Below are 27,190 nucleotides of genomic sequence, written 5' to 3'. Positions count from 1 at the left end.
CAATATTACATACATTATGAAATACATGAAGATTATGCTTTATATATGCAATAATAGTTCACTGTTTGACTTACATTTTGCTTTGCACAGCTGAATGATACCAAACATGGTCCCTCAATAAGAAGTTAAAAATTAGAATCGAAAATGAAAATAGCATCAGACTTTGTCTGTGTCTCAATCTACATTGAAAGATCTTATTTATTCCAGTTTATCCAGCCCAACTGAGTCCCAGAAGAGAAAATCCACTAAGTGAGCCTGACAGTTTCCAGACTGTCACCATATGGTGGGGACTGTGCCACTATCTGTCTAGGCTGGGCAAATAGTTCCCATCTTATTAACATGGCAGAAAGTACATGCAAGCGCAGTTCATGTGGGGCTTGTACCCGCGTTATCGGGTTACTCCAGGGACCCAGCCCCAGCACATGGTTTGGATACCATATGAAAAACATTACTTATAAATGACCTTGAGTAATGAGCGTCAAAGTGAAGTTAAGGGGCCGTCTCCATGGAAGAAATAAAAAGAATAGTGAGAGGAACATTACAGAATGTAAAGTTACAGCAGAAGAAACACAAATTAAAGAGAGAATCAACAGAATCTCTGCACTTTCCACACACTAGAACATGGGATTTGTGTCGCAGAACAGAAAGCAGATTTGTTCCACCTAAACTGAGACTATATGCTGTGGATGTCTTGCAGAAATGATGTTCAGCAATGCATGAACTAATCCACAGCAATTCTTGCTGGAACACTACAATCAATATAAATATCTTTTTGACAGTTAGCTTGCATTCACCACAGATACATTTTCAGTTGGTTTTGTCCTGTATCTTATTCAATTTATCTTAATTTTTTTAATTAAATTCTTAATTTTATTGAACTTCAGTTAAATCTCTGAATTTAACTTAGTTTGAGACTAAATTGGACAATGCATCTGCTCAGCTGACATTTTTGCACTTCTTCCTATAATCACATGAATTTAATGTTCCAAATCTGCTCATAATATTCTACACAAAATATCTGATGAGATCAAACAGGAGTGTGTCCTGCATCCATGCACTGCATGCACTGTACCAAAATTGGTTGGCTGTCTAGTTGTGTCCCCTTCTTCTCACCATACTGTCCATTTGTTGCGTGGCATTCTAAGCACCAATGGTGAGTGGTGTACACTGGAAATGTCCAAAGATGGTCTATAGTTACCGTGCAATCACTAAAAAACCACACTGTCAGATGTGAACCTTTAGGGAGATTTCCTCTGTTATTGGTATTGACTCAGCCAGATTGGTCTGTGTTACAGTGCATGGCTTATTGCATATCAGCCTTTAATACCAATTAAACTGCTTGGGGAAAGTTGCCTTATTGGCAAGTCACAAACACAGCACATCTGCTCGCTGATATTTTACCTTAAATCCCTTGACCTAAAGATACAATCTGCCTTTTACTCAGATAAACAATGCATAAAAGATTTTTTTTTTTTTTTTTTTTGCCTTTAGAGAAGAAAAACAGGTTTGCAGGCCTCCGAGTGTTAAGTAGGCGCACCAGAGGTAACAGCTGATCTCATTAAGGCTATACCAGAAGAGATACTTTTGGACCTGAATTTATGTACGTAGAGCTGCTGTGGCTAGAGCTGTCCCCTTAACAAGGTTCTGGGGTGCATAAATGGGTGATGGGTATAGAAACACTGCAGCAGAACACTGGCTACACAGCTCATACTTTGCTGGAAGCTGCTATTGCAGAAATTTAAAAATAATGTTTAATTAAAGGTGTGCAGTGGCAGGAGGGAAACCTCTATAAGGCCAGAAAGTTAATATGCTTGCATTGCACAGTGTCCCCCATGTGATTGTGATTGATGAACTGATTCTACTTTACATCTTCATTTGCATCACATGCTAATACCCGCAGGCTGATGGGCCTCTGTTGTACCACATGATAACTCTCTCCTAATGTGGGCCAATATGATAATGGCAAGAAGACAAGGTGAGGCAGTCCATGGTCAATCCCCAGGGTCTGCCCATTAACTCAAGACTGTTTGTGTGTCCTTCCGGGCAGTGCCAGGCAGCCTTAGTGGATGCTTGTGTAAACATATTCACTGACCCTTTGTAACCCCATTGCAACAAGCCCAGAAAATAAAGTAGAAAAATAAAGGATTTTAGAAAAGAAAATCAGAAATTGTAAAACAAATGAAGAAGTCAATGTAAATACAATTTAAACTATCCCCTCTATTCTGGCAGTTCTAGGACGTGTCTCTTTTTTGTCCTTGAATGGCATCCATTTAACTTCATTTCTTTTCTTCTCTTTTCTTCTCTTTTCTTCTCTTTTCTTTTCTTTAGTGGATCATACTGAGTTTGCTAATTACAGCTTTTCTGTCCAGTCATCATATAGAACAAATTAATCTGAAAATGAGGCAATATGCAATAATAAAGTACTGAGACATTACTGCTGTTTCATTAGTGTTAATAGTTGTTCATTGCATTATGGGTTTCATGACCTGAAGTTAGTTGTTACATAAGATCAACTGTGATATCAGAGTACAACTTATCTACAGTTTTTATCCGAGTATATGAATGGAAAAAATCGTGCAGGTTTGGCTGTGTGGCTCAGTGGGATGTTGGATGTGTGGGGCTAATAGAGCCAGCTTATCAACAACATCAGCAAGCCTTGCGGAAGTTGCATCTCTTGGACCTTGATGAGAACTTACTGAACCATTCGTTCTCTCCTCTCTGTGGACATTGTTCTGCTTGGAGACAGCGAGCTGAGTGGAGGCAGCCCGATGGTCCACAGTCCTCTGGGTGGAAAAAGGTGACTGTAGAAGCCGGAGGAGGAAATAGGGGTGAAAGGTGATTGGTTGTTTCATTTAAAGAAAACAAAAAGGCAGGCCCTGCAGGAGATGAGTAAGGCCTGGAAGGGCTCAGTGCTCTCACGCTGTGCCCAGTTCTTCACATCTATTTCATCTGCTCACATTTGAAACCCTTTATATCACTAGGGCAAGTACAGTAATAATAAAGAGTCTGTCATGGGAAGCAAGGGAAGTATGCATTATCATAAATCTGCATTCACTTTTTCAGAAAGTGTTACTGTTTTCCAAGTTCCTTAAGGTTTTGCAGTCATGTTTCTGCTTTAAGGAGACACTTAAATGTCAGCAATGGTACTTCTCACACAGTATTTAAAGCAGTGATATTTAATGTTCTCTACATGTGTTGTTTCCATGAAAAACACCTGTTTCAGTTATATTACAGTGCATTTTCAAAAAGTGAATGAAAGCTTTCTATTTCATTTAAATGACACTTAAATTACATTCTAAATTATATATATTTCATAATTTTTAATGACTTACTTTTGTGAGACTACCATCTCACCATCTCTGAACTCCATCCATCCAACGTCAACAGCTGCTTGTCCCAAGCCTTACCCAGCAAGGGCTGAGGAGGGTGGGACACACCCAGGATAGGGTACCAGTCTGTCACAGGGCACCCAAGGCAGGGCTTGAGCCCCAGATCTGCCATACCGACTGAATCCACTGCACCACCACCCCCACCCCTGCCCCTGAACTCACCATCTAAAACTTTACTGCCAGCAAAAAAAACAAAACTGTGATTTGGAAAAAGTCTTCTGTTGGCACTTTTACTAAGTAAAATATTCTAAGTGAAAAATCATGTGTCACTTTGATAATGGTAAATGTTATTTTTTTATTTTATTCATTTGTGTAGCTACTAGGTGTATAACTAACATTTACTAGAGTATCAAATCTGAACTGCACCATCTGCACAAAACAATCTACTGCTAGGACAGTGGATATAAATTCTGCTTAATCCAAGATAACTTTTAACATTCCAACATAATAGAATTAAAATACAGACAATTTGAACCAAGAGAAAGCACAGTCATGGTCAAAGACATGTTTGAAGAGCAAGGGTATGGATCAAAGACTGAAGAGAGCAAAATGAGAACAGGAAAAGCAGACCTGAAGGTCTAGAGCACAAGCCTTTGTCTGGCAAAGGATCCATTTCCTCATTTCTGAATGTGAGAAACATTGGTGTTGATTAATTTATGACTGTTGAGGTCTTACGATATATGAAACTCTTCCCTGAAATCTACAGAACCTCAGCTATTTAAAATATTATAATTACACAGCTACTGCAACTTCTCACGAAAGGTCCATTGTAACTACTTCCTACTTTGCAATGTGTCATCTTTCATACATTTCTTAAGTTGAATTATTAGTATTTCTGTTGAAAGGGTTGATATGTCTAGTACGGTGTGTACATTATAAAGGTCTATAAAGAAAAATGTGTACCCCTTTTGAGTTGTCCTTGTTTATTGCATATACCAAATCTATGTTTCACATTTAAACATAACTTAGAGGTTAACAATGCTTACAGCAAGTTTTCTATATAATGCACTTATACTTTACATCTGGACTTCCTCTGATCTGAAGATTATGTCCCAACAGAACACTGTTAACCAGTTCTATCCATGGGATTAACAGAAATTCCCGAAAGTATCTTTTTAAATTCTGTAATAAAAACTTTAAAAAACACCATCTCTGAACTCTGTATTTGAAGTTATGTTTACAATGTATAATAATAAAACAGTGAACTCAATAATAAGCTGCTAAGAAATAGAGCAAGAGTTTGAAGAATGTGATAAACCTCCTACCTCCCGCTAGGCATTGCGTGAGCATGTAGTTTAAGGTTGTTGTCATATTTTAACAAGCAAGACTGTTTCTTTTGTGGGGAGGAGAGCTCCTTTTGTTTCACAAGCTATTTGGGAACTCAATAACTCCTCTTTTAAAACTTTGCATTATTTAAGAGCTTCTCCAAGATCAAGCCTGTCTGCCGAATTTCCTCATCTCATATTCTTTTTCATGTGAAAGCCTACACTAAGATTGTAAATTTGTATCTCATTTCTTAGGGCAAACAAAAGGTAATTTTGCAGTGTTGAGGAGGCAATGCAGCCTCCTTGCGGTTTTAATTTGTGTGTTGATTGTGATGGCAGTACGTGGGTGTCTCCCCAAGACAACACTGTTTGGGAACAACTGAGATGACTGTGAATTTCTGACAGCCTGTAAATATATGTTTGGTAGGAAGATGAGCCAACTGGACATATTGGCCTCCCCCACAATCATTATTAAAAAGAAAGTATACATAAATAAGCCTCAGCAAGATTCAGTGATGCTGCCAGCGCTCTACTTCAGCATCAGCAACAAACCTCACCATTAGACAATGGTGTTTTTCATGACTGAAAGCAGCAATAAAAATAAATAAAGAAATAAAAATTTGGTACAAATTTATTTTGCCTAAAAAAAAAAATTCAAGTTGTTGTGTAAACTGATTCATTGCATTTGCTACCTAGATTTTCTTCTTGAAACCTAAAGTAGAAGTTAGGTCAGAGGCAAAAAAAAAAAAAGAAATGTGTTCCTGAGCCCCAGATATACTGTATCTGCTAAAATATCATCAAATCTCACTGAAGTGGACACAATTACCCCAACAGTTAACATTAGTTGTCATAGCACAACATGACAAGGGGGTTTACCTTTGCTAATTATTTTATAACACCACATGACTGTCTAACTGCACTAGTTAACACTTAGCTGATATGTACTGGACATTTTGAAAAGCTCACAAATAAAACATCCATCACATTTCTTGTTTATTTTTTAATTTAACCTCTAATGCAAAAAAACAGAAGAGAACAATAAAAATGAAAGAAATCAGAACATGCATTGTAAATGATTTCACACTCATTGAATAAGTTGACATTGAGTTTCTCACTGTGTGGTGGCTCTAATCAACACAAGTTTGATCCCAACTCAGTCTGTGTGGAGTTTGTATGTTCTAACTGTGTTTCTGTGAGATTCCTCCTATAGATATGTGCTTCAGGAAAACTGATGACTCTAAATTTCCCAGAGTGTGTACATTGTTCTGCTGTATATAGTAAATGTATTAATAAAATGATAAATGGGTAAATGACTGTACATTGATTACTATAGTGTATTTTACACTGAAAATCACTGTGGGTAAAGGTGCCAAGTAATACGAGTTAACAGTCATTGATGCCATTTTGCAAAAATAAACATCTGCTAAATCCATAAGTATAAATGTAACTGTCTCATGCTGCTCAGCTGTTGGAAGGTGAGCAAAATCCAAATTTGACTGGGCATAAATAGGGCTAAGTACATGTATGGTTTACATGATGGTTTACATGTTCTCATTGTGTTCATGTGGGTTTGCTCTAGTTCCCTAAGAAAGTTCAAAGACACTAATGTGGTGAATCTATGACTCTAAATTTTCCCTTGTATGATATTGTGTGTGTGACCATGTGTATGACCGTGTGTGGCTACCTGCAATGGTGAGGCGGCCCCTCTTGTAATCTCCATAGCCTTGTGCCGTGTGTTTCAAGGATAGGTTCCAGACCACCACAACCTGGACTTGGAGAAGAAAGTTTACGTCAGTTAGTTAGTTAGTTAGTTCTACAACATTCTATAAATGTCAATTCCAGGAGTATATGTAAAAAAATCAAATTCATTACTTTGGTTAATATTTATTTTACATTCCAGATGCATTCATTTCTAAATGATTATTTCATTTCTAATATATACCAAACTCAACTTTTGATTTTTATCAAGTTTAACAACAAAATACAAACAGAGGCAGACAATTTGATCGTAAAGTGATCAAATTTGCCAGTGTGTCAAAACATTTCCGCTTCATTTAACCAAATCTAATGTGCTCATTAAATAAAGTTTACAAGTCAGCAGTGCACAACTAGGCCTACCAAGGTCAAGCAGGTCTCACATATTTCTGTGATGGGTAAACTAATGAAATACCAAGTGAGATGGCAGTGTTCAGGTAACAACTTCAGGAATGTCTTTAGGAACCCAAAGCCCAGACTGAGCAAAAGCAAGGTCACCCTGTGGCTCTTGTGGACTTAAGCCGTATGCCTTTGGTGCAAGGGAGAAAAGAAAACACAGCAATCACAGATTACAAATAATACCATGTATACTATATATCCATTTGTTTATTGTATTTTTTCTCTTGGAATTCTTACCCAATTGGATGGTGAATTCATATAAATGCGTTTTTAATCATATAGAACCACATACCATTCTGGAAATACCGTGTGTTAATGAAGCCAGCTTTTCATTTTTCTTTTACTGCAGATGTTGATGCCTGCAGGATCAGGTCACTGGATTGAGAGGAAGGTTTGCTGTGATTAATGGGGCAAGGCTTAGGGTGGGGGTGGAATGGAAAAAAGGAGGGAGCCCCATCTAGATTAAATTTGGGGCTGAGAGAAGCAAAAAGGGGGCAAGGTCAGTAAACAGTTGCATTAGTTCTTTCCTCCTTCAGCACACCAACCACCCACCTCCCTCCTCCCTCCTTTTCGGTCACGCACTCTTCACACAACATTGAACACACACCCTCATCCATAATTGATGCTTGCTTTGGGCAGATGCTGTGCTGCTCAAGACTACATAAGCTGTTAAGTTTATGGAAGGAAAAAAGAAGTGAGATGGTGGTGCAGGTATTTCTTCCCCATTACTGAGATAATGTAGGGAGAGCAACCTCTATTTTTGTCTATTATGCCTCCCTTTTTTCTGTATGTGGATGGGTTGTAAAGAAAAATCTTTCTGTCGGTCCTAGCTTTCATAACTCCTTTTGAGAATCATTACAGTTGTTTTACTCTCTGTCTCTGTCTCTCTCTCTCGGTCTCCTGCTGTGTTTCTACCTACTGTCTGAGAAATGCAATGTACCAGTGCATTGGTAACACAGTTAAAACCTACTTGCTGGAGCAGAGACTGATGTTTTTTGTGCTCTTGTAACTTGCATAAGCATGGAAACTTACCTCAGTCAATGTCTTTGCCGTTTTGATTTAAAATGTCAAAAGAAAACTGTGGTACAGTTGTGTGCTCCGGGTAATATCATATTAGGCGTCAAACTGAATTATCATTACTGAATAGATTAATACTTATTTACTTTACAGAAAACTAAAATAGTGGAAATCCTCCACAAGTCAAAGTAATAACACAATGAGCAAATTTTTGCTAGCTAAATAAAAAGTAAATTTTTAGCAAAACAATATTAATAAATATCAATTGCATATTATTGTTTTGTTTTGCATTTGGTAACAGTTCTCCCCACAGCAGTAGGATATCATGTGGATACGCCTTGCTCATAAACATTTCGTTCCAACAACCCTGCAAATGTTGATAGTGTAAAACTGTTTAGCACTGTTAATGAAAATGTGTGGTAAATATAATTAAGGATTGCTGTTTTGAAATATCTATATAAGGTGTCATTGTGAAGTGTTGAAACTAAAGAGAAACAGCATGTGGTGTCCGAAATCTGTTTAGAAACTCATACCTCAGTAAGCGTAGTAAAGCTTTCTTCAACATATTAGTAGATTACGAATTGAAAGATATAATGTGTGTGTGTATGTATGTATATACAAAAAAAAAATTATACAGTACACAGTATATTGGTATTATAAAGGAGGTTGCTTTGAGAGATATAGGAAGTGAAACCCCAGATGTAACAAACTACATGTCTCTCCAGTGACTCACTATCCAAGCAAAATTAGTAAACTGGAATTTACAAGAAAAGAATTTTCATAGTGAGTGGCTGGTGTTGTAGGGGTTGGAGTGGCTGCCGTTGGCTCCAAAGGTTGTCGGTTTGATCCCCGCCCCTGGCTGTAGTGCTCTTAAGTAAGGTGCTTGCCCTGGAATTGCTCCAGTACCTTCGTCCAACTATGTGCCTGGGTACCTAGTTGTGGCCCTGCGGTGGACTGGGGTCCTGTCCAGGGTGTGTCCCACCCCTTCAGCCTTGCACCCATTGTTTCCAGGATGGGCTCCACTCAAGACAAGCGATTATTGAAATTGGTTGGGTTGGTTGCAATTTTCATAGACAGTAAAGCATTGCTTTTTCTTTTTTCATTTCTTGTAATACATTGACAAACTGGCACGCCTGCATTGGACAAGGAGTTTATATTAATATAGGATATACGGACACAAATATATCCTGTATATGTATTTAAATATTAAATGTTGTATTTTTATAGTTTAATATAAAGTGATGCCTTTTCATTGTCATTCTCATGTTAATCTTGGGCCTACAATGGTAATTAATTTTTGCCTCCATTTTTGTCTGTTTCTGCAGGGTAATCAGGACACCGCAGCACCTCCTGAAACAATGGCACAGCCTTATGCTTCCGCCCAGTTTGCATCCCCTCAGAATGGCATCCATGCAGAATACACGGCCCCCCACCCCCACCCCCACCCTCACCCACACCCCGCCCCAGACTACACAGGGCAGACGACAGTTCCAGAGCACACGTTAAACATGTACCCCCCAGCACAGACGCACAGTGAACAGAGTGGGCCAGACACCACTGCACAGACAGTCTCCGGTACCGCCACAGTAAGTACCTCCAAAGTTCTTGTGCTCCTAATAACAGGGCCATCAGGTGGTTTTACCATGGTCCACAGTTCATCGACTGGACAGAGGAACTGGATTCCATAGGATTTACTTCCTTCCTATGAGTGGTATTACAGAAAGAACTTCAAACAGTACTGACGCAAGTAAAGGAAATGCTGTACAAAAATTATTTCACAGTTTCCAACAGATTCTATGGGGTAACAAATTATGAAATCAAGGTGTGCTTAAAAATTAGTGAATGAAGCAGAATGATGTGCATGTGCTTCTGTGTGTGAACCAGTGGACATATTATTACATGCACAGCATGAGTACAATTAAAGCCTTTTGACATATGTATACTCTGCTTTAAAACATTTTGTACTAAACCTTGTTAAATCATTATATCTTACTACAGACATTTTGGTTCTTTATCATGTATCGCTGAAGAATATATATTCATAGCAATTTGCATTGAATTTCTTCAGCTGACATTCTTACTGAAGAGAAATTGCTCTCATTATTCAGGGAAAAATATAAATTTGTGCCAAAGGGAATGGCTAGAAGAGAAACAGCAGCTCCAGTCTTGGTTGTTAAATCAGTATGTCATTGTATTACTGCAGTTAGTATTGCAGACAAATCATTTTATTGCAGGGACTGAGAGTCTAAACAGGTGATTTGTACAAAGAGCTGGTCAGTAAAGGAACCAAATAAGGTGGAAGACAGCAAGCACAATTACACTTATAGCAGTACATTAAGTGGTGGCTGTCTGGAGCTGGAGAGAGGGGTAATTGAGTTCAAGAGGAAGCGATAAAGTCTGAAGAGGTGAGTCTTTAGCCTGCCAGACAGCAGTGAAATGCTCTGTTGTTCTGGAAGTTGTTGGCAGCTTGTTCTGCTATTGAGGGTCAGAATACAGAATCATAAAGTTATGAATGGATCCCTGTGGAAATGGATATTGTGGTAGCAAGACATTTACTATCTGGTAGGTCAGAACCAAGGTTTTTAACACAAACCTGATCCAGATTGGTGGGCAGTGGGGAGAGAGGGGTGCGGATGATACGAATAGTGGCAAATTCATATAGTAGCAATACAGGAAGCCTTGTTCTTGATTGTCTTAAGTTGTCGATTTACACAAGAACCAAAAAGACTTATAGAAATACTGATGGTATGAGGTTATTCAGATCTGAGCCAAGAGGGGAATAATGAGGATGAAGAAAAACTGCCAAATTCTCTGGATGTTGTGCAGGGAGATTTTGGACTAATCACTGTTACTTTGGGGTAGAGAATAGGATACAGTTGTGCAGAATATATTACTGGAAATCTGGGAGGTTTATACACATTTGTCTAAGTTAACTTGCTAACTTATTTTTCTATTTATTTAAATGTTTGGTTACTTTATGTCTGCATATATGTACATATATGTTGTATATGTGTGTGTGTGTGTGTGTGGGTGTGTTTGGACATTGTATGCTATGCTCCTGCAGTCAAAGGGCTTATTTCCCTTGGAGATTAATACTTTCACTCACTGACTGATTTATTAATTCAGACAGAGCAAAAACACAAGTGTAGTATACTAAAGTTGCATGCACATATTCAAGTTTATTGAATGGAATTCGTTGTACATCATTTGCAATAATATCTTTTTAAATAAATAAAATGGGCACTGTGTGCCACGCAAAACACAGGGGCCTGGGACGGCTGGACCCAAGCGCAGCGTCGTTCGTCTGGAGACGAGGGATGAGGCAAGTTCTCGGTGTCGGGGATAGGCGAAGGGTCAGTCATCGATCGGCGGTCAGGGTCAGAGCAAAGATCGATGGGTAAGGTCAGGGGACTTAGCGAAGGGTCGGTCGAACGGCGAACAGGACAGGAATGAGGATCCGTGGACGTGGTCGAGAAACGAAGCGAAGAGTCAGAAACCGGAGGACGTGAACGAAGAGCTAGCGATGCTTGTGAACAAAGAGTCATGAGAAAGGGCGGTTGTCCTTGATGAGATTCCGCAAAGGTCTGGGAGTTGTGGAGTGTCTTTTAAAGGGTAGGTGCTGAAATGAAGTCAGGTGCTATTGATTGAGTTGTGGGCGTGGACGTGACACTGTGCAAGTGAGTTTTTTTTTTTAGCAGGGGTGTGGTGGTGCAGCAGGTTTGACTGGTGACCACTGCGGGGGGTACTGGAGCTCAAGTCCTACTTGGGGTGCCTTGCAATGGACTAACGTCCCGTTGCAAGGGTGCTTCCCCTTCCCCCTTTATCCTTGCGCACTGTGTTTCTCGCTTGGGATAAACAGTTGGTTTTGTTTCTTGAAGTAATCTCCTGTCAGGTCCACAAAGCACACATTTTGTTCTGGTTGTAACTTTTCAACAGTACATACTTTCCATGCCTTTACTAATGATAGAGACCAAGATATTGGTACAGAAAAGCAAGCATATTATCCACAGTGCTACCAGCTAATGGTTTCACAGGTGGCTGAAACAGTAGAATAAGTGATACTGTTTATGTATGTTCTTACATAATGATCCAATTCCCAATTATTATGAAGAGAATACAAGAAAAATGTTAACTGTGGTTAACCAGTTAACTTTGATTAATATCTTAAGTGTACCACATTACTAGAATTTAGTTAGCACAAGCACTTCTGTGTTGAACACAGTAATCTCCATTGCTCAAATAATACCTGCCAGCTATGTCCATTATTGAAATTTGTCTGTTATTGAAGTTGCTACTTATCAATGCAATTGCCAAGTTTGTTTTTGCATGGATAGCTAATTGACATTCACTGCCACGGGGCTGTATCTGCACAAAAAAAGCATAGTGTGAGTTACCAAAGCTAACCTACCATATTTAATTGAAGAACAGTTAAAGCAACCTCTGCTGCTCATTCTAACTGGCAACATAAGGGAAAGCTGCCAAAGATTACAGCATGGCTTCCAAGTATACATAAAGGCTGCCAAAATACAAAAGAAATATGAAAATATTCTTGTTGAGAGGAACGAATGTCACACAAAAAACTACAGATATCTCCAGGGTGGGTGAGATAACAGTGTCTTAAATAAATGCTATGATTTCTTTGACAAAGATAGTGAAGTGCACGTTTTTGGAGAGCACATGGATGGTGAAGCACCACAAAAGCCTCAGCAAATGTAAAGATGACAATAGGGAATACAAACCTCACCAAATGTAAGGATAGGGGCATGGTTTGTGAAACTGTGAAAAAGGAAACCAGTTCAGTTTATGGTGGAATTTACAGAACATGCAGTAAGAATAACTGCATTTCAAAGATGTTCAGGATCAAGACAGTGTAGACTATTAGAAAAAAGTAAATTTGTTTTCTGGCACTTACTAGTACTAGTACAAATGAAGCAGACCTAGGGAATGAAAATATATGGAACAAATGTAATGTAATAAATGCACTGCCTTTAATGCTAATACATAGATTTCCAGAAATGGCACCAATGAATCCATTGCCAGAGGAACTTTGATCAGTGTATGTGACACGCTTCACTGAAATGTACCAGAACTCTGCTTAATTCTAGGCTAAAGTTCTCTTATACATGAATTATAGAAATACAGTATGTGAAGATATTAATCTTCTTAAGCACATAAGAGAATGAAGACCACTGCACTTGAATCAAAAGAAGATCTGGTGGCGATACCCCTACATCTTCGAAGACCTTGATGTATTCCCAGCTGAAAATCACATCTACCAAGATCAAGACATTAACTCCTGTACTACAAAGCTGTCAGACTCTTCCTTTTTTTAATAAGGAACAAAAAAATCACCTTGAAAAATCAGATGTTATCATCCCAGTCACAGAGCTAGTTACAGGGTACAGGGGTCAACAGCCTGATTCCTGAAAATAAATGAATAGACAAATACTACGAGCGAGTATGAACTGCAGTGAGTTCAGTATGGTGATCAGATTCCACAAATACGCCACGCTCTTTTGGGAAATTCCCTTCGTAAGCTGGGAGTTGAAGGAATTTTTATTTTGCCTCATAAAAAGATTCCCAAAAGGGTTGACGGTGTCTTTTAGGCATCACCAGATTAAGATCTTACCTTGTATATACCAACTTAATGAGTTGCTGCTGAAAGACATTTATCTTTAATGTTTTCAAGAACAAGAATCAGTACTACCTGAAAAAAGTATTCACAGAGCCTCCAGTTCTGAAGATATTTGGTCATGCCCCACAACTGAATGCACAGTCAGTGGAAGGACTTGCTGAATATTTGATGTATGAGGCCAGGTGATGCATGTCCCAAGAATTAGGACACTGATTGTAAGCCTTACATATAGGTCAAGAAACAGCTGCTGAAGGTTTTTTTTTTTTTTTTTTTTGCAATATTGAACTTCTAGTTCAGACATATCGTAAATGCACAAATATTGACTGTTGTATCCATCATATTAATGGTTATAAAGTTCAGCTCTATGATCAGTGTCCTGTTCAGAGTTTTTTTTAACACTGTAGAGGTGAATGGGGAGTTAATGTTTAGAGATGAGAGGGTAATATGTGCTCTCGGTGCAATAGAAGCCCTTCATTAAGAGCACTATCATGGAGGAATGCAACATCCAAAATTTTGGTCAGATAATTTGGATCTAGTGAAGGTCCTCAAATGTAAAATATATACATATCTATATATATACGGGCAGCACGGTGGCACATCGAGTAGCGCTGCTGTCTCACAGCGCCTGGGTGGTGTGAGAGGACTTGCGCTCAGTCTGTGTGGAGTTTACGTGTTCTCCCTGTGTCTGCGTGGGTTTCCTCCCACAGTCCAAAGACATGCTGTTCAGGTTCACCCACAGTGTGTGAGTGACAGTGAGAGTGTGTTACGCTGGTGTATGGATGAGTGACCCAGTGTAAGTAGTGTATCTAGCAGTGTAAGTCACCTTGGTGAATAAGGTGTGTGGGCTGACAACACTACATAGCGTCCATTGGAAGTTGCTTTGGAGGAAAGCGTGTGCTAAATGAAAAAAATGTAACTTCAAGAAAGTATTTTAACTAAAAGTATATGGATGTATATGGATCTGAAAGCTGGATATCAACAAAACAGCAGAGGATGAGTTGTTGAGTCCTTTGATCTGAAGTGCTGACGGAGACTTTTAAGGATACTAAGGACAGCAAAAAAAAAAAACATTCTGGACTAAATCAAGCCAAAACTCTCACCAGAAACAGAAATAATAAAAGTCATGTAAAGATTGGAATGCCTAGGAAAGTTGAAGAAGAAAGGAAAGGATGACAAGCAACTGTATGGATAGACTGAGTCACAGCTACAATGGATGTACACACCTCAAACCTAAGGACACTAGAAGAGGACAGGACATTCTGGAGTTACTCTCTCTATGTGATTGCCACATCAGCTTGGTGGAGCAAAACTATATGACAATTATGCCACACAATACAGTCCATCAACTAGTGCATTAAAGAATGTAAAGCCCTGCAGGACAATAATACAGGTACATTGAACAAAATGATACTCAGAATGACTGTTGGAACAATGTTACACATCAGCAACACCAGTTCTGAAATCAGAAGGGCTGCTAACATCATATGAACTGCCACAGCTGTCGTATTTTACAGTTTGCACTGATGTATTAGAGTTGTATATAAGTAATATAAGCAATTCCTGCTTTACTGGTGCTCTAAGGTACAACAGTTAGAGCACACAACAGCCTCTGTAGGTAGGAACTTTCATAAGACATTGACGTTGGCACTGTCAGAGGAGTTGTCAGAGAAAACAATCATGTTCTTAGCAGTTGAATCCACCAGTTCACAAAAGCAATGAAGTGGACATTCTAACATTTTGGACATTCTGCAATCTTTAGTCCAATGGTATGGCATTGAGGACAACTGAAAAAATCAAAAACTGAGATGCTCTTGTTATGAATGTCTAACCTATTGTCATGATCACCCCAGAGATGGCACATATGTGGAAGGTAGCAAGAGTGGAAGGAAAAAGACAGGATCCTTCGCAGACTACTGTGGAGATTGTGAGGCACAAGACACAGCTACTGTCAGCAGTGACACAGATCTAAGCATAGCTCAAGGTCTTGTATAAGCCTTCAAGATGACGCCATAAGATACTCCTACGAGCTGTAGGTTACAGGCATAATGAAGATGTTGTATTTTGAAGGTCCCAGGTCTGAATGCCCAGTCATCCTTAAACAAGATACTTTCCCTTTTTTCCTGCTTAAAAAGTATTCAGTTACATAAATGCGTAACTGTCCTTAGCCTTAGTATACAGACCTTGCATTGTACGCCTTCTTGATTAAAAGCATAATATATTTAAATAAGGAAAAAAATAATATGACAGCTCTGGAGCAGGTACTGCAGTATGTCACCTGTGATGATTTTTAGGTTGTAGAAGGTATGTTGTGCAAGTGTGATGTAATGTTGAAGCAGTGCTTCAATTAAAAAAAAAAAAAATATTACAAGGGGTATGAAATGTCTAAGAAAATTCTCAGAAAAACCTAAAAAGAGACTGGAGAATCATTCATGAATTAAAATTCCAATTCCGATATTGTCTTAACAAATTTCTAATATTTCTATACATAAAATTTAACATATCTATACACATTAGCAGGGGGGCGCGGTGTTGTGGCGGGTTTGGCCGGGTCCCACTGTCTGGTGGGTCTGGGGTTCGAGTCCTGTTTGGGCTGCCTTGCGTCCTGTCCGGGGTGTGTCTCCTCCCCCTTCAGCCTTGTGCCCCGTGTTGCCGGGCTAGGCTCCGGTTCGTCGTGACCCCACTTGGGGCAAGCGGTTGTAGCCATTGTGTGCATGTGTGAACACATTAGCATGCTTTGTGTTTATACAGCTTAAAACACATAATTGAAACAGAGACACTATCACATGTGAGTCAGGCTATGAAAGGGCACAATTTGAAATGTATAATTATGACCCATATTATTACAATAATGCCTACCATTACTGTTATTTAAGTACCCTTTAATTTATTTACGCATGTTTTTTTTTTATTTTTTTTAATTCCTGAAAGTCCCCTCACAGTCATTTTAATTGTGTTGAAAGAATTTTAAGAAAATACATAATATTACCTTAATAAGTATTTTATGTGATTAACTTAATGGAGATAATGAGAAATCAGTCAATAGCAAGTTTTCATTTATTATCCTATTATGCTCTCAGATAATGTGAGTGATGTTACAATTCACTGAGCGTTTCAATTTGAGAAACCAAAAAAAGACTGTAGTAGCAGAGATGTACATTCTCCAGTGTATGCTAAATAAATGCTGAATATATGCAAATTTAATTGCACATACTTACAGAAAGTTGTGGGAATGTGACTGATGCAAATCCTGCCAGATGTTCGTTTTATTTGTTGACCCTTCTAAAATTACAAAAAACATCCGTATGTCAGTTTTTCCTATGGCAAATCTTCCTATCTTAAAACATTATTTATGAACATGTAAATAAAATGGCTTGTCAGTGTAATTTTTGCTTTGGGTATACAAAACATTGTTTATTGTTAAAATGAAGTGTGACTGCAGTTTGATCATTTGATCCTTGTGTGTGAGTAAATATAAGCAAAAATTCATATTACGATACACAAATGACACTACTCCAATACGAGCAATTACTTCTTAGTTAAAAGAAATCCCTGCAAACTGTAATCCTCTATTGTAATAAACTGATGGATCTCTCTATTACTATAAGAATATCCTATGCAAATTAGCTGATTTGTCTGACAAAACTGAAGGTTTTAGAACAGGTTGTGGTTTTTAATGTCTTCCACTACAGGCGAAAATTCACCCTCCACAAAAACTTATCGTAGGCCCTCGTAGGCAGCACTGAGTGGAACATGTGAAAGCGAGAAAAAAAACGTGTAAGTAGGAAAAAAAAAAACTGTGTTCTCTGCTAAGTAACTCTGGCTGATGGCTGCAAGACCATTGTGTACTAACTGTCAGGTCCACTTGTTCTACTAATCCAGTCTCCAGATGAGGTCTACAAGAGTCCTTGTAGGCAGAAAGGCTAATCCATGTTTCCGCCCTCCCCGGCTGTCGAGTTAATTTGTGTCTATTCATAAGCATGCTGCTCATGATGAATAGGCTGACTAAACAAACTCATTTGTGTATAGCATGATGTGAGGGGTAAAGGTGATGCTTCCTATCGTAGGTTGTCTTGTTCCGAGCAGGAGGGATTTGTAAGGCCGAGAGTTGGGCAGCACAGATCTTTAATGCTACAGCTAGTTTTGTCTACTTACACCCTTACACTGTTACTGCTACAGTGCAAATAATTATAAGAACAAAAATTGGATTTCTGAATATTTTCATTACTGATAAATATTACAAACAATTTGGTTGCTGTTGCCAATTCCTAAATGGGACAGGAATCTATTATCTCTTTAAATGTTCATTTCTTGCAGTTGACTTGGGGGGCTAAATGTCCATTAGTGTTGCAGAGACAAGAAAAAGAGGTAAGGCAGGGACAGTGGCACCATGGTGAGCATATTGAATCCAGTGGTTATATTTATTTTATGTTTTGCCTCTATCCTGTAACCATTGCTTTCGACAGGGCTATGGGGAGCATGTTGGTTAGAGTCAACGCTTTGCAATTTCTAAGTTCCCACTTAAAATTCTTCTGCTTCTGTCATACCCTGGAGAAAGGTGCCTATTTTAATTTTCAACATTAAGAAAAGTGCTGTAAAATGGGTAAATGTTTCTAAGTTACTAAATATTCAAATGTAACACTGTGAGTTGACAAAGGTTATAAGCTAAATGAAAAATTATACCAGCAAATAATAATACTAGTGTTCATTTTGCTATTTTTCTGCTTTTCTTTAGGGTGTTTTACAATCTTGGCTTGTCTTGATTTAGGGCTCTTAGAATTTGTCCTCATTTACCTTTCAATGTGTACACTGCAAGAGAGTAATCAAAATGCATGACTGTGTGATGTATTAATTTAGTACTTTGGACATAAGAGACTGGTGTCCTGTCCTGGGCGTGTCCCCTCCCCCTCCAGCCTTGTGCCCTGTGTTGCTGGGTTAGGCTCCCTCTCAGGACAAGCGGCTTCAGTCAGGTGTGTGCGTGCGTGTATGTGTGTGTGTATATTTTGGAAATTAAAAATATTATTAGCATGTTTTCATTTTCCAGTATTCCGGGTAGCTTAATGGATGTTACAGTGTCCTCTCTGTCTTATTTAGGAACATCAGTATTCTATTAAAAAAAAAATAAAGAATTTATATAAGCATGTAGCCTATCTTTGCTAGGTGTTGACATATAGCTGGTTTGACTGGTTCAATAAAGAGGTTGTTTAGAGATGTAGGGTTGTTTTTTAGGGGGGTGCAGTGGTGCGGCGGTGCGGCGGGTTTGGCTGGGGCCTGTGCTGTGGTGAGTCTGGGGTTCGAGTCCTGCTTGGGGTGCCTTGTGGCAGACTGGGGTCCTGTCCTAGGTGTGTACCCTCCCCCTTTGCCCTTGTGTCCTGTGTTGCCAGGTTAGGCTCTAGTTTGCCGTGACCCTGCAGTGGGACAAGCAGTTGTAGACATTGTGTGTGTGACTATTGTTTACAGCCTAAGAGCTTATTCAAGCTCTGAAATCTTGAGGATCTTTAGGTATTTACTGCAGATTTGCAGATGTTTTTCAAAATTTTAAACAAATATGTTATTAGATTTAGATGGGATAAGTTATAAGTATAAGTGATTAATTATCTGAAAAAGTAATGCATTGGTAGTGCAATAAGCTTTATTCTTTGAATTAAGGTGGCATCTAGTTGCACACTGAAAAAAATTAAGAGTAAAACGTGTAAATTCTAAACATTTTAAATAATTAGGCTGGGCTGGCAGAGTACTGAATCATGCAGTGTAGCCTTAATAAACTATATAAATAGGTTTACTTTATAAACAGGTCAATTTTAAAAACAGTATTCTACATTATATTTAATTTTTCAGTGTATTTGCGTGGAGGTTGTAATAATTTACACAAAGCAACTTACATACATTACCATATCTTTTTACTGTTCAATCAATATTGTCTTTAAGGCTCAGTTTAATCAAGGATTATGTACAAATGATTACTATAAAGACAAAACAATGATTTAATCAGAAATTCACCAAGATGCAATACAGTTCACAGATAGGACAGAAGGTTCATCCTTCATTATTCAGTCACTTGTGCCTATACAGTATGTTTTTTTTTTTTTTCCCATTTGGGGTTACTGCTGTACATTTTCCACCAGTGCAATGGTTTCAAGACAGTTTTTCCGTAGTCTAGAATGATTTCATGTGCAACCTTGTATGACACATTTCACTCTACTCTGTTTGTTTTTAGAGTAATTGAATGTGTTTCTGTGCACATAATTTAATATTGACAAAATTGTTAAATGTCTAAGGTCGTCACACATTCTGGTTTATCATCTCCTGGCCTAAAGCCTAATTAGAAATGTACTGTTCACTATCACTCCAAGCAGTCCACTGATGTTTTGGTCATTGTGACATGAGCTTTGCTTTTAAGACTGCAAATCAACAGTAATGCAGGAAAAACAGAAACTTGTGAACACAGACTGTAAGTAAACTTTTGCTTAATTATGTATAACATAAACAGAATATTTAGAATATAATTCAGCATAACTGGTATTTTGTTCACTAAATGCAATTAAGGGCAGTACAGTGACACACACTGCTGGTAGTTCATGTCTTGCAAACTCTGGGCTTTGACGTTGGTTCAAATCTAGCCTTGTCTGTCTGGCGAGTTCATGTTCCTTCCGTGTTCATAGGGGTTTCTTCCAACAATACAATGATGTTTTTTCAAGAAAATTTGTGACTCCAAGTTGTCTATAGTATTAAAAATGTATTTTTGCCTTGGCTTTGACTATTTGACTGGCTTGGCCTCATTTCCTCAGCTTTTAGGATTGACTCCAGACCTCTACAACTCTGCAGTGACACATACATTTTAATGTATAGTACTCAAGGGTTAAAGTCTGCAAAGTAGCACAAGTCTTACAGCATCCTGAGATATGCTGTTTAAGATATAGCAAAAAAATTTACCTCGAATGGCCTGCTCTTAATTGTCTAGCTGGTATAGCATGAGATGCATGTTTAGAAAGTATAATTTCAAATAAGCAGGCCACCAAGCATAGCTGAATAAACTGATTAATACAGACAAATTCATTAAGAGAACCAAACAACACACACATTTTCCAAACCGCTTGTTCCATACAGGGGTCACGGGGAACCGGAGCCTACCCGGCAACACAGGGCATAAGGCCGGAGGGGGAGGGGATACACCCAGGACAGGATACCAGTCTGTCGCAAGGCACCCCAAGGGGCACTTGAACCCAGACCTACGGGAGAGCAGGACCCAGTCCAACCCACTGCGCCACCACGATCCTAACCAAACAACGAATCAAACAAACCATGTGATAGTAATGGCTCAAAACCTGCTGGGTACAGGGTTCACATTTCTATAGCTTTCTATAATTACAGCATCTGTGAGTTTAATATTTAAGTAAACGTGGAGCAGTAACTTGCAAAACAGTTGGTGGGGACATAATATCTTCAGAACACTGTGTGAAGAAAATATTCATATTTGTTCTGTGAGGTGTCATTGTGGGGCTCTTGGAACCGTGGCCTACTCACACTATGTCGCCCTGTAGTCATTTCTCCAGGAGGAGTGGAGGAGGCGTAGAAGAGCTATTTTTTCCACTGTGTAGGCATTACAGAAAATTGTCTTTAGGCAGAATTTTAGATGGTGATTCAATATCTTTTTCTGGGTCTTTTTCATTATGTATGTGAAATGTACACACAGTATACATAACTAGCTACATGAATTAGCAACAACTGGCTCTCAGCTTTCAGCACCCTCATCTTTGCCTGGCATGTGTTTTCAGAAACCAAAAGTGTAAGTCTGCTCGCAGGCTTCTCTCTTATTAGATACTGGAGCCATATCAGTGGTCAGCAAACAGAACACGTTCCGAGCCAATGCAATAAACAAAACAAACAGTACTTTCTGTAAGTCTCTTATGAAATCCTATACAACTGAAAAGCTGATATATACACTTTTTTTTTCTGTGTTCAGTGTAGGGAAAAAATCAGTTTTTGTGTTCCCTATTCAACCGAAGCAAAATTTTATGTATACCTGACAATATTTGACAGACGTTTAAGTTGAGGCGAGTCTGGTTAAATGGCAGTTTGAGCCTTTTCTCACTTTCCCTGCGGTAGTACGATTCAGCCATTACAACCCAACGTGACACATGTTAGCAACACAAAGCCCACTCCTGGAGGACAGCAGTGCCTCTGTGATCCTGGAAGGAAGGGCCTGTGAAGTGAATGAATGCAGTGCACAGGAGGTGAGTTTTGACTAGGGAAGTGTTGATAAAGCCTTTCGCTGACTGGGTTTGAAATGGATTGATTTCACGCTGGGACGGAGTGGTTGACTAATAGGGAAAATTGGAAGAAAAAAAGACAAAAAGTGGAATTATCTATGAGGCCACAGTTCATTAACAGTCATACTGTATTTCATACTTGAAAGGCTTGGTCATTAAAGCAAGCAGTGACCCTTGTTAAATACATACTGGAGTTTGAGCAAACATAAGAATCCCGAGGCCTCCACTAATTTAAAAAAAAAAAAAACTTTAAAAATCTCTGTCACCACCACATGGAGTGGTGTGTGCGTGCGTGCGTGCGTGCGCGTGTGTGTCTTCCTCAAGCTCGGGTCCTCTACCAGAGGCCTTGGAATTTGAGGGTTCTACAAAATATTTTACCTATTCCTAGGACTGCACTCTTCTGGACAGAGACTTCAGATGTTGTTCCCAGAATCTGCTGGAACCACTCTCTCAGTTTGGGGGCACAGTTTCTATTACCACTGGGACCACTCTGGACTTCACCTTCCACATCCATTCCGATTCTTCCTTTAGTCCTTGGTACTTCTCGATCTTCTCATGCTCCTTCTTCCTGATATTGCTATCACTTGGGATTACTACATCTATCACAATTGCTCTGTTCTCCTCTTTGTTGAGTATCGCTATGTCTGGTTGGTTGGCCAGTAACTGCTTGTCAGTATGGAACTTGAAGTCCCACAGGATTTTAGCTCTGTTGTTTTCAACCACCTTTGGTGTTGTCTACCATTTGGACTTGGGGACTTTCAGTCTGTATTTTGCACAGATGTTCTTGTACACCATCTTGCCCACTTGGTTATGCCTCTCAGTGTACGCTGTCACTGCTTGCATCTTACACCCTGCTACTTTGTGTTGGACTGTTTCAGGGGCATCTTTGCACAGCCTCCACTTTGGTCCTGTCTGCTGTAGTAGATCTCAGCTTCTATGGATATGGTACTTAGAGCCTTTTCTTGTGCATTGTATACTGTATGTGAACACACACACATATACACACAGACAAAAATAAATAAACAAATGAATAAATTGTTGACAAAGCAAAGTATTTTTCTTGTCTAAATATTATTAGCAGTTACATTTCAATAGCAATGTGTGGAATGTGGAAACCCTTCCTTTACTGTTCTTTTTCCAGTGCCCATGCTGATGTACATATGGAATGGATGGCAGTTTTTCCACTGTTTGTATTTAGAGCACAGCATGAGATCAATGAGTAGTAAACACAGATAAGTATAGTGTCCACAGCTTGTGTGAAATTGATTATGATACAGAGGTTGATCCACTTTCCAACTCTGAGCAGTTGCCTCTGCAACATCTTAGCAGTCATTTGCCTCTCAATTTCATGCATTTTTTTGCTGCATTTTTAAATTACAGGTACCTGCAGTACTTTATACAAATTAAAGGAGGATGTGAAGCACTGTTGTAGCAAGTAACTACTGTGTTTTTTTGATTAATGACTGTTTTACCCCCGTCCTGGGTGTGTCCCCTCCCCCCTCTGGCCTTACGCCCTGTGTTACCGGGTTGGCTCCGGTTCCCCGCAACCCCGTATGGGACAAGCGGTTCCGAAAATATGTGTGTGTGTGTGTTTTACCTTTTTTTTTTTTTTTTTTGTAATTTTATATTGAAAATCTGTCTGTGTGTGTATGTGTGTGTGTTTTTACTACAGCAGAAGATATGTAGAAACGGTGGGAGTCTTATGATACTTCACTCATTGCTGTTAATTAGAAATGATTACAGTATTTCTATTAATTTATAATCCTTTACTAGCTTGTTTCACCTGTCACTTATGACTTGAAAGCCCATATTTCCTGATTTACAGCGTAATGACTCAGGTCTATTGTGCTACTGCATTCTTATGGATGTTGTGAAACACAAGGCGGTAAAACATTTCCAGTATCACTGATCAAGTCTCTTACACTAATTTAAGCATAGAACATAGCACTGCATTTCATAAATTTACATAAATACATGAATTTTTATAATATATAATTTTTGTCTTAAACAAAAGCTGTTTCTGCATGTTTTTTCTTCATGTAACATATTAAACTATTTTGAAATACAAACATGTGGTCCCTGATTTATGATGGGTTATATTCCGCGAAACCCATCAAAAGTCAGAAATATCGTAAGTCAAAAATGCATTTAATACACCTAATATACACCTCAGACTGGGAGATGCAGATCGCTCCCCAGCGTCGCAGGAGAATATTGCTCTGCATAATCGCTTGCCCGAGAAAAATTCTAGATTCAAAATTCGAAGTGCTACTGAGTTTCTATTGCCAGATCACCAACGTAAAGTCGAAAAAATCTTAAGTCGAACCATTGTAAATTGGGGACCACCTGTACTGTAATTTTTGAATGTAGCCACACCTTCCTAGCCACATATTAAGATGTTTAACTGGAATGGGCATTACGCTGTAAGTCATACTGAAGATCACAGGTCCAGTATTGTAGTAGGTAGCCAGCTGATGCAAAGGTGAGCACGCCAAGCACACCGCTCCATGTTGGGGCTCTACATCATAAAGGCAACCCCCTGAGCTGTCACACAATACCAGTAAAACAGATATTCACCTAAAGCCCCATATTCATCTTCCCACAATACTCTGTTCATTTTAAGAGTACATGTAGTTCATGCTTTTTATCATGGTTGATGACTCCACAGGCATAATTAAACTTTCTTGCTTGCTCATTTATTTATGTATTAATTCACTTACACTAGCCTATATTAGATCACAGAGGCTGGTGTTTATACCATATCTCTGGGTTCTTGTTAAGCCGGAAAGGCCTGTTCAAGAGAAGATTGAGAGACAGGCAAAGAGCTCTTGATCGTGGTGTGAATTGCTTAAGGAAAAAAAAAAAAAGCTTGAGGAACACAGATGGTGCTGAGGCAATGAGAAAGGAGTATTGTCAACTTATACAACCACTGTAGAAAGGAAAATCAGTCTTTTCTTTGTTGTGTGGGCCCAATTAACATGGAGATTGAGAGCACAGTGCTGTCTTTGCACAGAAAAAACATCATTGTTATCTGCTTTCTGCAGGAACACTCTGCTAAGTATTCTCTCTTAAGGGATCTTACTGTTTAGTGCTCAGTTTCTTCTTCTCAGGAAGCTATATAAAGGAGTGCCTGAATAAGGTTCTTTTTTTTCCACCACCATACAAACCTGTCTTATTGGATTCCATGCCTTTTGTTGGTTAAAATGTTAATAAAGCTCTTGTCCTTTCACAACTTAAACATTTGCCTGCTTATTTAAATGACGCTACAATGATTGAACACACTTCAGCTTTACTTTTTTAGCTGGGTTAAGGTGTATTCTGGTTGTCTTTTGTAAAAGGGTTCCCACAGCTGCTCTTGGGTTTACCAAAAATGCAAAATGTCTGATATATTATTATTATTATTATTATTATTATTATTATTATTATTATTATAATAAAAATAATAATAATATGTGAAGTTTATCTTTCCTCCTTACATAATGAATTGCTATATTAGTCATATTAGTCTTTAGTCAGCAGTACATTTTTTAACTATCAGCAATGTTTGTCAGATGTGCGCTAAGGCTATTCAAGACATCTCTTGCTGTTGGAAATGTGATTCAGACTAAACCAGCACATCAAACACACAATCCATCATTATTAATTACACTTTTCTCAAATCTGACTCTGCCATCTGTTGAGTCTTCAAGCTTCATTTCCACACACATGGTTAAATGTTCTCACCGAGCAAACTCACTTGCAAACTGGCAAGGCAAGCAGACTTAAAGGGTCAGACAGTCTGCTGGTCAGTCTGTTGTACTTGAATGCAAAAGCCAAGTTATACGTCTAACATGAGTTTTTTTTCTTTTTTTGTGGCAGGGGGAACCAAGTATCAGCTTAATTTATGAGTCCATATTTAAATTTCAGACATGCAGACATTACAAAATCAAATCCTCAACTTATTTTCATGACACTGTAATCTCATTTTGACAACAAAAAAAAAAGATTTTACTACTATTTCATGTTAACATTGAATTGTTTAATAAGGATCACAATGATGTCATTTTGTTGATCGCTAATTAAAAGAAAATGGTCCAAATGGAGGAGCTGTTTAATCCGTTCCAAATTTTAATAGACCAAGTATGTCAGTTTCTTCCATTTCTTTGTTTTTACTTGCAGGTCCGTATGAACCAAGATACAGGATGAGGTTTTTTATATTGTGACTGTACTTGACAGATGTTTGTAAGCTTTACTAGTTCAATATCTGAGTTTATTTTGATTAAGCAATGATGCCACACCAATGAAAGTGTGTTATTGTTCAGTATTTTCATGTCTTCTGTTACTGTATTCTGGATGTTGATTTGTTTTTTTTTGTTTTTTTTTTTAGTGCCATTGGGTGTTAAAACCTGTCTCCTTTATAGCAGTACCTTTGAGGATATTCACACAAAAAAAAAGATTATTCCAGATTTATCCATGGCCAGATGGAAACTGTATACTCATACTTGTAGAACTAGGATTAGAGATAAAGGATATGTTCAAAACCTATGTTTACACATTTTTTTTTCCATTTACACAATTCAGCAACACAGTTCCACTTTATTCATTTCCACACTCAGCTGCTGCCCTTAAGTCATGAGCTGTAAATAAAAGAGAAGATACATAGGCAAAGTGACCGATATATTTTTGTAAAGGAGGTGAACATTAGTATCATTATATCATTACCCATTACTTGCACCAAAACTTACTTGCAAGTACTTACAGTATAGGAAAGTGTTTTAAGGAAAAGAAATTTTTGGAAGAGAATAGTATGTATGTGTCGGGCAGCACGGTGGCACAGTGAGTAGCACTGCTCTCTCACAATGCCTGTGTGGTGCAAGAGGACGTGAGTTCGATCCCTGCTCAGTTTGTATGTTCTCCCCATGTCTGTGTGAGTTTCCTCCAGGTGCTCTGGTTTCCTCCCACAGTCCAAAGACATGCTGTTCAGGTTTACCCATAGTGTGTGAGTGACAGAGAGAGTGTGTTTCATTGACATACAGCCTTGCGCCCTGTGCTGCTGGGTTAGGCTCCAGTTTGCTGTGACCCTGCTCAGGACAAGCGGTTTCAGCAAATGCGTGTGTGTGATTTGTAATGTAGTTCTAAAACGAGATGTTGAGTCACAAGTTTCCAGTAGCAACCAATGTCTACAACTGCTTGTACCTAGCAGGATCTTGGCGAGACAGAACCTACCTGGCAACACAGGGTGCAAGGCCTAAAGGGAGGGGACACAACCTGGATGGGATGCCACTCCATTCCAAGGCACCCCAAGCAGGGCTCGAACCCCAGACCTGCCACAAACCTGACGCCCCCCCATTTTCCAGTAACAGCTACATGCAAATCAAAATACTGTTGCTCAAAAGGCTGCAGGACAAGGTGTGTGGACAAAGTAGGCTGTCAGGGCTTTGCAGGGAAGTCTTTGTATAGAGTGTATAGGATGTAGGTTTCACA

The 27,190-nt window shown here is 38.8% G+C and overlaps 1 protein-coding gene across 7 annotated transcripts in view; it reads left to right on the top strand.

Annotated features, from left to right (window-relative positions):
* LOC108927245 (RNA binding protein fox-1 homolog 1-like) overlaps positions 1 to 27,190 on the top strand; it is a 244,529-nt gene that overhangs the window by 177,358 nt on the left and 39,981 nt on the right. For all 7 annotated transcript variants that reach the window (XM_029246797.1, XM_029246794.1, XM_029246798.1 and 4 more), the window contains one exon: positions 9,151 to 9,411. In XM_029246797.1, coding sequence (XP_029102630.1) covers positions 9,151 to 9,411 — 261 coding nt within the window. The remainder of the gene's footprint in view (positions 1 to 9,150; positions 9,412 to 27,190) is intronic.

This window comes from Scleropages formosus, chromosome 20 (assembly GCF_900964775.1).
Source record: "Scleropages formosus chromosome 20, fSclFor1.1, whole genome shotgun sequence".
In the NCBI taxonomy this organism is placed as follows: Eukaryota; Metazoa; Chordata; class Actinopteri; order Osteoglossiformes; family Osteoglossidae; genus Scleropages; species Scleropages formosus.
Note: the sequence above shows the minus strand (reverse complement) of the source record. Positions and strands in the feature narration are given on the sequence as shown.